At 42.3% G+C, this 13,844-nt stretch overlaps 1 protein-coding gene across 6 annotated transcripts in view; it reads right to left on the minus strand.

The window, feature by feature from the left end:
• The window catches only part of LOC124041221 (pleckstrin homology domain-containing family A member 1-like), a 32,028-nt gene that overhangs the window by 10,134 nt on the left and 8,050 nt on the right, over positions 1-13,844 (minus strand). For 5 of the 6 annotated variants that reach the window (XM_046358558.1, XM_046358561.1, XM_046358560.1 and 2 more), the window contains exons 2-8: positions 8,550-8,760; positions 6,044-6,100; positions 5,890-5,935; positions 3,155-3,252; positions 2,641-2,772; positions 2,363-2,503; positions 2,172-2,240 (exon numbers count right to left, since the gene is read on the minus strand). In XM_046358558.1, the coding sequence (XP_046214514.1) occupies positions 2,172-2,240; positions 2,363-2,503; positions 2,641-2,772; positions 3,155-3,252; positions 5,890-5,935; positions 6,044-6,100; positions 8,550-8,690 (684 nt within the window). In that variant the 5' untranslated portion in view covers positions 8,691-8,760. The remainder of the gene's footprint in view (positions 1-2,171; positions 2,241-2,362; positions 2,504-2,640; positions 2,773-3,154; positions 3,253-5,889; positions 5,936-6,043; positions 6,101-8,549; positions 8,761-13,844) is intronic. The other variant, XM_046358559.1, reaches the window with a different exon arrangement.

Genomic DNA, 13,844 nt, shown 5'->3' on the forward strand with positions numbered 1-13,844 from the left:
AAGTCCGGGCTCTGGCTGGGCCACTCAGGACATTCAGAGACTTATCCCGAAGCCACTCCGTTGTCTTGGCGGTGTGCTTAGGGTCGTTGTCCTGTTGGAACGTAAAACCCTCACCCAGTCTGAGGTCCTGAGAAGGTTTTAATCAAGGATCCCTCTGTACTTTGCTCCGTTCATCTTTGCCTCGATCCTGACTAGTCTCCTAGTCCTTGCCGCTGAAAAACATCCCCACAGCAGGATGCCGCCACCACATTTCACCATAGGGATGGTGCCAGGTCTCCTCCAGACATGACACTGGGCATTCAGGCCAAAGAATTCAATCTTGGTTTCATCAGACCAGAGAACCTTGTTTCTCATCATCTGAGTCCTTTAGGTGCCTTTTGGCAAACTCCAAGAGGCTGTCCTGTGCCTTTTTACTGAGGAGTGGCTTCCGTCTGGTCACTCTACCATAAAGACCTTATTGGTGGAGTGCTGTAGAGATGGTTGTCCTTCAGGAAGGTTATCCCATCACCACAGAGGACCATCGGGTTCTTGAGCACCTCCCTGACAAAGGCCCTCCTCCCCATTTACTTAGTTTGGCCAGGTGGCCAACTCTAGGAAGAGTCTTGGTGGATCCAAACTTCTTCCATTTAAGAAGTATGGAGACCACTGTGTTCTTTTTTACCCCCCTTTTTCTCCCCAATGTCATGGTATCCAACTGTTTTTAGTAGCTACTATCTTGTCTCATCGCTACAACTCCCGTGCGGGATCGGGAGAGACGAAGGTTGAAAGTCATGCGTCCTCCGATTCACAACCCAACCAAGCCGCACCAATGTGTCGGAGGAAACACTGTGCACCTGGCAACCCTAGTTAGCACGCACTGCGCCCGGCCCGCCACAGGAGTCACTGGTGCGCGATGAGACAAGGATATCCGTACCGGCCAAGCCCTCCCGAACCCGGACGACGCTATGACAATTGTGCGTCGCACCACGGACCTCCCGGTCGCGGCCGGTTACGACAGAGCCTGGGCGCGAACCCAATCTCTGGTGGCACAGCTGGCGCTGCAGTACAGCGCCCTTAACCACTGCGCCACCCGGGAGGCCCCGCAACTGTGTTCTGGGGACATTTAATGCTGCAGGCATTTTTTGGTACCATTCCCCAGATCTGTGCCTTGACACAATCCTGTCTCGGAGCGCTACAGACAATTTTTTTGACCTCATGGCTTGGTTTTTGCTCAGACATGCACCGTCAACTGTGGGACCTTATATAGACAAGTGTGTGCCCTTCCAAATCGTGTCCAATCAATTGAATTTACCACAGGTTGACTCCAATCAAGTTGTAGAAACATCTCAAGGATGATCAATGGAAACAGGATGCACCTGAGCTGAATTTCAGGGTCTGAATACCTTTTTTACATAAATATGTTTGTTTTTTTGTTATATAAATTTGCCATCATTTCTAAAAACTTGTTTTCGCTTTGTCATTATGGGGCACTGTGTGTAGATTGATGAGGAAAATGTGTTATTTAATTCATTTTAGAATACGGTTGTAACGTAACAAAATGGGTAAAAAGGGAAGGGGTCTGAATACTTTCCGAATGCACTGTTGTATATTAGACTCTGGGAATTCCCTCCCTATGGCACTCTTAACTTGAATGCTCCTCGAGAGGAATATTTCTCTCACACACAAGCTGACTAGGTGAATAGATAAACTATTTTACAATGGGGTTGTCTGATTTTTCTATTCATTATTTGTTTTGTTTGCAGAGGAAATGTAAATGTGGACTGTTTTAGCCACTTCAAAGTGCACCTTGGACAATTTTTTATTTTTTAAATATATTTTTTAAATAATAAAATGTAATGCACGGGTCTTTTGGGCTCCTTTCTGTTAAGCAAAACCAACTTTCAAGGCCTTATTGATAAAGTATTATTTGGAACGCAAAGAAGACAAGGGAGAAAGACTGTCCTTGGGCATTGTTGATGATAAATAGACACATGCTGGAGAAAAATATGGGCAAGCATGGACGTTCTTCGTGGAGTGTGTGTGTAGTAGGGCACATAGACAAGGACATGCTAGGACATGTGTAGCAGAGGCACAAGATTCCAGGAACATGAGGTGGAGCATGCCAGGACAAGCGAGTGTGTGAGTCCTAAGTCATTCTAGTATGCTTTCCAGTGTTGATGAAAAGGACTTACCAGGTCTGATTTGAAGTAACTCATTGAGTTCTCCTCCAGTAAGAAATATCTCCTTTTCCAATTCCTCATCTGGGAAAAAAGAGCATAAAAACACACATTCCTTCTTCATTCTACTGCCCCCCTACTGTAACACTCCAGACCTCAAACTAAGATCCCCCCTACTGTAACCCACTATAGTCCCCTGCACTCACCACAGCTCCCTGCTTCACACAATAGCCAGACTTGATGACAGTCTTGTCTTGGGTCGGCCTGCCCAGGAAGTATGGCAGCTGGTTGTGGGATCTCTGCAGCAACTCTCGCTCGGAACCCTCCTGGCCCTCTCCCCTTTCCTGCTTTTGGGTGGGGGGGGTACACCTGAGTTGTGTAGTCCCCTAAAAATGGTCTGTAGATGCTCAAACTATCAACTGCAACTCCCCTGAAAATGAACTAACTAGCGTTAGGGATAGATAGGGGGGCTAGCCTTGCCTACCTGCATCTGAGTTATGATGGGAACTCCCCCGATGATGTCAGTCCTGTAGGAGACCTGCTTCTTGGGTCCCAGGTTGTCCAGAAGGGCTTTCTGGGTCTCCACATTATGTTGGCCATCATAGGACTTTGGCACCTGCAAGAGAAAATGGTGTGAAAAACATTCCTAACATGTACAGGATACCTTGATTCCTCCTGTTTTACTACTTCTACTGATTACTCCTGCTTCTAGCTCTGTGGTTGAACCAGCGATCTTTCGGTTACTTGCCCAACGTTCTAACCATTAGGCAACCTGCTGCCCAGAAAGGTCTCTCCTAACAATATAACCATCCTGCCAGTCACCCTCTTGACTATCTCACACATGGGAAATCTTGAGATTTTACTAACTTTACTAGGAGTCTATGACTTCAGTCATTAACAGGAAGTCAATTTTCTAAAGAGGACTAGGCTATGTATTCTTGTGTGTAAAACAAGTCCTCAGCAATAAAAGACAGTACAGCATTTAGTGAGAGACTCACAGTGATTTTGGTGGCCTTATTGAGAGCGTTCACCCAGTCCACCAGGTCCTGCTGATCATTGGCCTGGAGGAAGAATTTCCTCATGCCAGCGTTGATGACTGAGAAAGAGGAAGGGAAATACCAAGAAAGGGATGGAAGACATCAAAAATAGGCTTAATAGGGAGTGACACATTCAAAAGAGAAAAAAATAGCACAAATATATATATACATATAAAAAAATCTAATTGGGTCCCTGGTGACAATATAGAAGTTAAAAGGCTGTAGCTTAATTAGAGCTGGTTGAGAGGAAATAGAGTGGATTGTCCAGCCTGCTCTCAGACTACACGTAACATAGCAAATGTAAATCCGGGACACTAAAATTAGTATGAGATTTTCCATTTGGTATGGTTACATAAGACAGGTTACTTAAGGCAAATAATAGAAAATGCTCTGACCAGGTTGGATTGTATGCTGTTCCTAATAGGACAGGGCATAACAGGAGCATTGGGTCCATTATATGAGAGTGGAGAATTACATCAAGGCAATCATCAGCCCATTCTAATGACCTTCCACCAATATGTTAACAAAAGGGGCTCAAGACTCTTACAAATTACACACACCAATGACAAAGGGTTTTTAGGTCAAAGCCTGATTAGCTCTGAACCGGTGATTCTGGCACAGAGTGCTCCTGTCGCCATCTTTCATTATCTCTTAATTCTTTTATCCCTCCCTTCACTTTCCCGCTTTCGCTTTCAGATCATTGGGTTAAATTACATTGCATTATAGCCTGGGTGATGGTGCAGCGAATAGCTCTAAGCACTAGAACTTTGTGACACAATGGCCATCATTCTTTTTAGTTTCTATGAGTGTGGGTGTGCACGTGTGTTGCTTGCACCAGTGACCAAACAGACTCACACTAGCTAGTCAAACTTGTACATGCCATAGGTTATCATTCCATCTGGTCGTGCCGGTCTTGACCGCATCAAATCGATGTAATGAAGCTAGCTAAGATAACCAGCTATGTTAGCCAGCTAGCTCGCTAGCTACCAAGGTGAAATTAGGCTATTTTGATGCACTTCCCGTCCTTGTCTACAACTCCATTCAAAATCAATCCATTTTTTATTCTCGTAACTATTCGAATACCAACGTCCATTTGGATATTCGAATAACCATCCCTAAGTCCCACTTGTTCTGACCACACAAAAACCGCAGTGATGGAAAATGAAAGGAGACATCGTGACCATTGACTGAACATTAATGGTGTGGAATGAATGAGTGACTCAATGAGTGGGAGGTGAGTAGTAAGAGGCTGTCATGCCATGGGCATTTTGTTAAACCTACTGACAACGAGATCATGGAAAAAGAAAGACGAGGTTATAAATCAATCCAAAAGTGACAGAATTGAAACAAGAAGAAACCAAAATCGTACCAATGTGGCATACACGGGTGTGTATGCCACACTACCACGTACAATTTACCCCACTATAAACTGTAAGTCTGGCTGAAGGGGTGTGTAGACCAAGGGTGGTGGGGGCTCTAAAAGGAAGTGAATAATAAGCTGGGAGGGCGATATCTAAGATCTGACTCACAGCTGCGATCACACACAAAACATGTGTGTTGTTGAGTCACACAGCTGGGCCGCAGCATCAGAGCCACACACACACACGGACAGGAATCCTAGCTTGCCACTGATCCTTGTTTTACTGTAAGCCCATCTGGAAGTATGACAGCCTTTCCCAAATGACTTTTCCTGAAAACACCAATTAAGAGCTACTTTTAAAAGACATGGGAGTTAGGAAGGGGTGCGATGGTAATAAATGTGGAAATCAACAAAAACATGGCATGCAAACAGTGGTTTAAAAATATCCCAGACTTTTGAGAATGGGTTCCGATTCGGATGCCAGCATCCTGTCAAAACCCCAACACACACACACACACAACGGTGTGGTGATGACGGGGTCGGTTCTGTCACACACACACTTGTGTTTCCTTCTATTGAGGGCGAAGGGGGGAATGCTGACACACACACACACAGGCCAAAAAGAGATTGTATTTTAAAATAATAATTTCAAACCTTTTATTATATTGAGACATGATCACATAGGCCTATGTCTGTTTTTTTGTTCGTGGGAGTACTTGGGAACAGAAAAAAATAAAATTGGTCCGTGGGCCGCCAGTTGATGTCCCCTGATGTACAGTACCCTGATCAGCTGCTATCCTGCATGTCTCTTTTGGATAAACAGCTGAAGCTATGCAGGGTTGTCCGTAGCGTGGAGAAAGCCGCAGGAAAATCAAGCTGAGGTGATAGAGGTGAGAGAAGGGCAAGAAGGATGCATTCCTCCCTTAGGTTCAAGTCAATCTAAACGACCCAGCCTTGTGTACATGGTGGCATCTGTCAGGGCAGACCTTGAACTGGCTCTTTGAGATGTCACTGTCATGTCAATCCTGAAAAAATGCTGGATTTATTGCTGAACAGAAACATGGACTCACCTACCCCCCAATATCATTAGTCATTTCAACATGCATGCAAATGGGAAAAAGAGCCCATGGCCATATAAATAACGGAACATTTGGTGTTCACTAACATTCTAAATCTAGAAACTAAGTTTGCTGAAATCTGTATATCTATAGCTATGGTTTAGTATGAGTTTAAAAATACTGAAGGTCATGAAAAAAGTTGAGCCAAGTTACAACCACTTCCCTATTAATTGAGCAGAGGAACTGAGAGGAAAGAGAATAGTTGTCCTCAATCTTACCGAAGCAATACTCTGCCTTGGGTCTCTGCTTAGTGGCGTCGCTGACCTACGAGGCAAGAGAAGTACAAAAACCTAAAATAATGAATTTAATATCCCTTTTTCAACAAGCACCTATAAAATCAATTATTTGCAAATTCTTCAGCAAATCTCTTACCTTGGAGATGTAGGTGAGTTTGAGTGAGCCAACACAGTCCGCACTGATGGGAAGGTTCTAATGGAAAAATGTGGGTGAGGAACTATTAGATACCATTGAATACTGTCCATTGTTGCAAACCCTGACCTTATAATATGTGGGGTGCTCTCATATTATGTATTTGGATTACTCTAAAGAAGAGCGACTTGGTGGTTGGAGGGGACTGGATGGGGGTGAGAACTTGAGTAATCAATTCAAGGTTATTCCATTGTTGTTAATCTAATACAAGAACAACATTTTTTAGCAGGTTCAATTTTTTAGCAGGTTCAATTTATAAGCACTAACAGAATTTCAAACTCTAAGATGTGTTTAATGTTTGTGGAGTGTCAGTGCAGTGGAAATATATTAAGTTATTTTCAGAACCACCAGTAATTGGAACAATGGCATACTGCTAACTTTTTTGCATTCAGCCCCGTTTCACACCAAAATACTAAAAATGATATGTATACGGAACAAAAATAAAATGTAACATGTAAAAGGTTGGCCCATGTTTCATGAGCTGAAACCAAAATGATCCCTGAAATGTTCCATACGGACAAATGGCTTATTTCTCTCCAATTTTGTTTACATCCCAGTTAGTGAGCATTTCTCCTTTGCCAAGATAATACATCCACCTGACAGGGGTGGCATATAAAGAAGCTGATTAAACAGCATAATCATTACACAGGTGCACCTTGTGCTGGGGACAATAAAAAGCCACTCTAAATGTGCAGTTTTTTCACACAACGCAATGCCACATGTCTAAAGTTGAGGGAGCGTGAAATTGGCATGCTGACTGCAGGAATGTCCACCAGAGCTATTGTCAGCAAATCGAATGTTCCTTTCTCTACCATAATCTGCCTCCAACGTAATTTTTGAGAATTTGGCAGTACATCCAACCGGCCTCACAACCACGCCAGCCCAGGACCTCCACATCCGGTTTCTTCACCTGCGGGATCTTCTGAGACCAGCCACCCGGACAGCTGATGTACTGGAGGACTATTTCTGTCTCAAACTCCTTTTGTGGATAAAATAACTAATTCTGATTGGCTGGCCTGGCTCCCAAGTGGGTGGGCCTATGCCCTCCCAGGCCCACTCATGGCTGCACCCTTGCCCAGTCATGTGAAATCCATATATTAAGGCCGAATGAATTCATTTTAATTGACTGATTTCCTTATATGCACTATAACTCAATAAAATCTTTGAAATTGTTGCGTTTATATTTTAATTCAGTAGAGAGAGAGTTGAGAAAGAGAGAGATTATTTCAAATGCCCATCCCTACAAGTAACATCCACAGACCTGGGTGATTCTCATGTTGAATCCAGTACCCTATTTTTCTCAATCCTAGTTATATTAGCAACCCATGCTCGTTGTTGCATCTTTAGAGCTCCCCTCTTTCTAAATTTCAAACAGATATTTTAATGTCACATGAAACCGCTTGTATGTGCAATTCGCTTTTGACAACAGTATTTTCCCGCTAATTGCATTGTACCTAGTCGATCTGTGCAAGAAAATAGCCTATTCCAAATAGACTCTGGGACAATAGATCCCATATTCATACAAGCAGTAGGCCATGGCAACATCAAAAAACAAACTTTAAAAAGCAAATGAGGCTGACACAACCGATCAGAACGTTTTGCTGAAAATGTTGCTCAACTTATTTCTTCACATTATAAGCGCAGCAAAACGCACAAGGCAGTAGACTACACACGAATGTTCATTCCATAATGCAATTAGCGGGAAAACACTGTAGTCAAAACCACACTGCACATACACGCGGTGTCATGTGACAGAGATGAACCTATAGACAGATATGCATGACCGGTCAAATGTATTTCTATTGACTGGTATTTCCATCAATGAATAGGCTACAAAGCATTATTGTGCAATGGGATTTTTTCCCCCTCATAGCGGACAATTGGTCAGGGGCAGTTTAATTGATCTGCTTTTCATTTTTATTACCGGCTAATGGAAACCCTGGTACAAACACTTGTCTGAGGACATGAGTCTCATTACGTAACACTTTTACAAGTTCCTGTAAAAACCACAATCAGATTTTAAATAACATTTTATTCACCTATGAGGTATCATCTAGATTAGTAAAAGTTATTTTATTCGCTTATATGCCTTCAGAATGGGGTTCTTATGTTCAAAACACTTATTAACGAAACTGCAAAGAAGCTCAAGTTCGGGAAAAAGTATGATTTAAAGTTATAATAATGTTATTATTTTATTTGGCTTTATGTTTACCTCATGTCTTTTCATTAGGGGAACAATGTTGAAAAATATTTGAATTTGAATTGTGTATTACTTTTTTGGACTGCTGCAGTAATGACAATGTTGTGGAAATTGTGGTCAAATGCATATTATCTGATCAATAAACATAATTATGAAATAGATAAGAACATATGCTAATCTCAGTAGTGAAAAATGACAGTTTTGTGAGAATGACCCAGCTAATGCTAGCCATCAGTCGTACTGTGTTACCTGAGGGTTGTCCATGTACCACACCAGGCTGCCCGGTTGGGTGTCCAGGATGAAATAGCGACGCAAGAACTTCCCACTGCTCTCGTTTTCCTCGATGTCCAGGAAGCCACAGATCCGGTTCTGCCGATCCACGTAAGGCATCTCCCAGCCGGCACATTCCCTGGCCCAGGGGCCGGGAGAGAGGAGGGGAAGAGGGTAGATGGAGGACAGCCTGGAGGGAGGAGAGAGAGGGTACTGAAGGGTTGCGGTCTAGTGCTAGAAAGCCTTGCCTGCCTCTCTGCTCCTGGTACTGGCTACACTTGGGATCATGTGACAAACTTTAACCCCGCCTCCATTATCCCTTTCCATCTAGCCTAATCAGTTTCCCTCGGTCACCCATTCTACCATCCCCCTCTTGCTCCTTTTTTCTCCTCCCTCCGGCTCTTCATTCACATCTGGTAAGCCTTTGCAGTCTTCTCAAGCCTTTCCTTCTTTTACCTCCACAAAATCAGAGCTGAGCATTATTAGCCCAGGTCTACTTAAGTTATTCATTAATTTCCTAGAAGGTAACCGGACTGAGAACACAATTTCATTTACAGTACAGTCCAGGAGCTCAGTCATCAACACAACAATCAAATACTCTGAGGAGCTGGGGTGAGCAATATTTAACCCAAAGACTAAGCAGCCAGCCAACTAACTCACTGACATCTCCTGGTGGATAAAATTGTATTACAGATATCAGCTCTCCAACTCAAAGACTAGTGAAAGATTAAGACATGCAGTTCAAAGTAAAAATTGTGGGGGCATAAAACTGTATACATTGCTGTAATTTCTGATTGAAGTAATTGGAGTTATTAACAGACCTTTGAGTCCACAATAAAGGACCATCTTTCTCTCCCTACCTCTGCCTCAGATAAAGAGGCTGGGACATTATGAGCATTGTGTGGGAGGATAGGGGCAAAGCTGGGACAAAAGGCCTGCTTGTTGTGCATTGTGTAAAGGGCTGACGACATCAGGGCTAGCCCCCGCAGCCCCTGGAGTCTTTCAGTAGACACACGCACAGACGCTTGACGAAACATTGTCAGGGCTGATCCTAAACATTGATTTTAAAGAGTGTATGAAGGGGAGGTTCAGACTAGCTGGAGATGAATCTTGGTTGACAGTGACTGGAGCATGTGTACGTCCACACTTACACAAGAGTGCATTAAGATTTTCAGGGGGAGATTTCTATAGTATTGCAACATGCGAAGCCTCTAAATCCAACTGACACTTTGACTGTCAGGCAACATAGAAAGTAGGCTTTCCATGTGTGACGAGAGAGATCAAAAACAGAGAAGAGGGGGGTAAGCAACAGACTACAGAACCACCATGTTAGAAAGGTCAAATAAGAGAAGGTCAAGGGAGGGGTGAAGCAGATCATGGGCTTGGTCCCAACTCAAACATCAGTGTCCACATTCATTCCTCGTATAATGCGAGAGAGTGGCTTTGTCCACCACTGGCAACCAACGGCTGGGCAATAAAACAGAACAAAAGGAGAGGTGTAGAGAGGGAGGGAGAAAGAAAGTGACAGAAAAGAAGGAGAGATCATTGGGGAAGTGAGACAGGAGAATGACGGAAACGGTAAGGGAGTGAAGTGGGATGGGGCTTGTGATGAAGAACAATGGCTTCCTACTGTGTCATCATGAGTAAGGGAGGGCGAAGGTCAACTTTGTGCGACTTTCATCTAAACATTCTTCACTAGTTCGAATAGGTCAAATTAATTCCAGTCTCACAAAAATATTCTGCAATGAGTTTGGTAAGATTGCGGCAGATAAGCCTAATATTTATTAAGAGTAAAGATTCTTGTCCCAGGCACCTAATCTGCGTTCTAGCAGAGCAATCAGTGAAGAGACTAGTCCAACTGGGGGGGACATTCCTTGATTTGAGGGGTAAAAAATGTAATAAAAATGTTTATACTGATCTAAAACAATGCATAAATCCATGATGCTTTTTAAGCTAGAAACAAGTGATAAAATGCCCTAGGAAGATGCAACTGATGCACATTGGAATATCTTTGGTTTGTCTCTATGAGCTACGATCTTCTAAAGTCAAGGAGTTAAAGAAATTGGATTTTGCTTGGGAAGTAATCTTATTCAATGTTTGACTGTCGATATCAACAGTTTTTGACCGTACCACTTTGATTTCAACAAAACTTTACATACATATTTGCCCATGGTAGAAGTGGCCTGAAAGTGACATTGTGAACCTGAATGCCAAAACATTAATTAGATAGAGGTGCTGAAAGTTCACACATTTTGCATTCCCAGCCATACAATGAGACATCCATGTCTTCATCACAGGAAAAGATAAACGGTTGTGTTTGATATTGTTTAAAAGCTTATTCAGGTTTGTCAAACCCTTTGATCATTTCTTGAAAAATTCTACATTTTATCTTAGATCCTAATTTACATCATCTGAGGTGATTGTGTGTTGTGCCCGCCATCAGTTGACACACAGCATGCTCTTGAATGTTTTGGCATCCAAGTACAAAAAGTCATTTTCTGACCACTTCTACCATGGGCAAATATGTACGGCAAGTTTCGTTCAAATCAAAAGGGGTGCGGTCAAAGAGTGATTTAAATCAAATGGAACGATCTCATAACCAGTCTCTCACTCTGCCGGTCTGCTCAGACTAGGCCTTTTAGGCGATATATTTTTAAAAATATTTACTTGCCTCTCCTTCACGATATGCTCAGTCTCAGCACGCCTGGTGAAGTCAGGCCAAAAGGTCCACAAATTAACTAACAGACAGTTAAGACAATGCTACCGACAAGCCTGGTCACGCTCCTGCTGGCATGCACCATTATCTGCAGTTTGGTTTCACACAGGAATCGACCAGCAACCAAGTCAAGCACTTCAGTCCACCCACAAAATATTGTTAAAACCATAGCCGGCCAGTCTCAAAATAAACTATAACAACATTACACTGCCATAGCGTGTGTTTGTGTCAGTATGCACTTGTGAATTCCTTAGGCTTTGAGCAGAAAAATATCACATGTAGGACAGAACAGCTGGATAGGCTGAATCATTGCGCAACAATTCTAAATGCAATCGCATGTTAAAAACATAGCCACGGTTAACAGGAGGATCCCAGCTTTATATAGCTACCATTTTCGTTTCTCAACTCCTAATTGAAGCCCGTCATCCATTAGCTATTCTAGTGCATAGGCAATACGGTAGGCACGCATGTCACCCACCACCTTGCAATTGGAGGCAGCATGCATTTTGAAAACATACAGGATACTTCATTGTTTGACACCTGGACGTTTTACTTCATATTATGAGGCATGTCTTACATTATATCAAAATAGCCAGCCTAGCCAAATCCAACCATAGAAACCACTATTTCTCTCCTGTTCTATTAGTTTTCATATCAACTTTCTTTAGTTGTCCAGAAGCCAGAGGCACAATCCTTATCATATTAGCTACCCATTCTAGTTGTTGCATCTTTATTCCCTCTCTTTAAGTTTCTGAAGGAGATTTATCTGTCACATATGGATCAGGTGCCCCACGTAGAACAGAGAATTACATTTTGCCAAATGCTTGAAATTATGTTTTACATTGGCTGCTTATTACAGTAGTTGTATTTTCAATAACTTAGCCTTTCGGCTGTGAGACAATTGGCTTGATGCTATTGCATGTTTCAATTAAGCTCTATAATGGAAAAGGTATGTTTCTTGTATGCACGCATAGTATTTTATTTTGGTCACCATTTTAATATTTGGAACAAATTCAACCGTTTGTTAACCGGTTAATGAGAGTTGGTAAGTCAGCAGGAAAATTGACATCCCGAGTTGACAATTTGCATCTGCAATATCCGTGGCTTGGCACTCCACTGTGTAAATTAAATGTACAGGTCAATTCAATTCTGTTTGGTTTTATTTTTGCCATGCTTTACAAAAGGCCTGGGCTTTGCACACTGTTTGATACACAGTTTCCCTGTAAATTGGATGATGTCGTCCATCATAAACACTAGGCAGTACTTGATGCAAGACCATATGATGCAAGAGTAGGCTACATCACATGCCTAACACGTTGGTTAGTGTTAGCTATAGAAACAGAAAAGGTAGTATTCTCACTAAATCAACAGAAGTTATATTGGTTTGTTTTAATACTAGGCAACACAACACAAGTGTAATAGGATTTTTGAAAGCCCTCTAAGCAAAGCCCAGTCAGAAGGAGCACGCCCCCATCCACATGGACAGGGCAGCAGGAGGTGAAAAGCTTCAAGTTCCTCGGCTTAAACATCATTGACAATGTGAAATGGTCCACCCGCACAGAGTGCGGTGAAGGAGGCCCAACAGCAGCTGTCCAACTTCAGAAGGCTGAAGAAATTAGTCTTAGACCCTAAGAGCCTCACAAACTTTGACAGACGCACCATTGAGAGCATCCTGTCGGGCTGTATCACCAACTGCATCATCCGGTCAGGCTGTATCGTCGCCTTGGATTTATTTACTACAATTACAAAATGTTTTTAATTCTAGTCCTGCTCTGAACACACAAGCTTGTTAGCTAGCTAACGTTTGCTCTGGTCCAACGTTATATCAAGAAGTTCAAAGACATTCAAAGTTCTTCCATAGAAGCCTCTTCTCCGTAGGTATAATTCTGTGGGCCTAATTCAGATAGTGCATGTCATAACAAGATGCCCAGCGCTTCAAGGCAAGCGTCCATCGCTCTCTTCACCCTCAAAATTTGTTGCAGCTCGTGCTCTACACTGTGACTGGCAGCAAACTGCCCGTTTCTCTTTTATTATGATTAAATCATGCTGTTACGGCAAAATACAATTTGCTGTTAACGGCTTACCTATATATATATATAATTTTTTTTAATCGCTTACTAGCTGCTGTATCTACACTGATTGGTGAAGTAATTTAACGTCAAGCTAAATGTTTTAAAAAATAAAAAATGCAGAGGTTTAAAGAGGAACAATATAAACCGGTATTTTTTTAATTCTAAATTGTTTAGAACCTTATTTTTTTGGTCGGAACAGTGGAACTGATCAAAAATCATTTTGGTGCCAACCCCTGCCTGAAACATACATTATGGAAAATATGCATCACACTCACTCATAATGGATTTGAAATAATTTGGCAGTCAACTTTTAGAAGGTTAGGCAACTGCTGACTTTTGAGAACTCCTCTGGTTTATTGCAAAGCACATTGTATACATTTTGCCAAGTTGTTAGAAAAGATTGTAATGCAAGCTACACTACTGGTCAAAAGTTTTAGAACACCTACTCATGCAAGGATTATTTTGTGTGTGACTATTTTCTATAGT

Source organism: Oncorhynchus gorbuscha, linkage group LG08 (genome assembly GCF_021184085.1).
Source record: "Oncorhynchus gorbuscha isolate QuinsamMale2020 ecotype Even-year linkage group LG08, OgorEven_v1.0, whole genome shotgun sequence".
NCBI classification, from domain to species: Eukaryota; Metazoa; Chordata; class Actinopteri; order Salmoniformes; family Salmonidae; genus Oncorhynchus; species Oncorhynchus gorbuscha.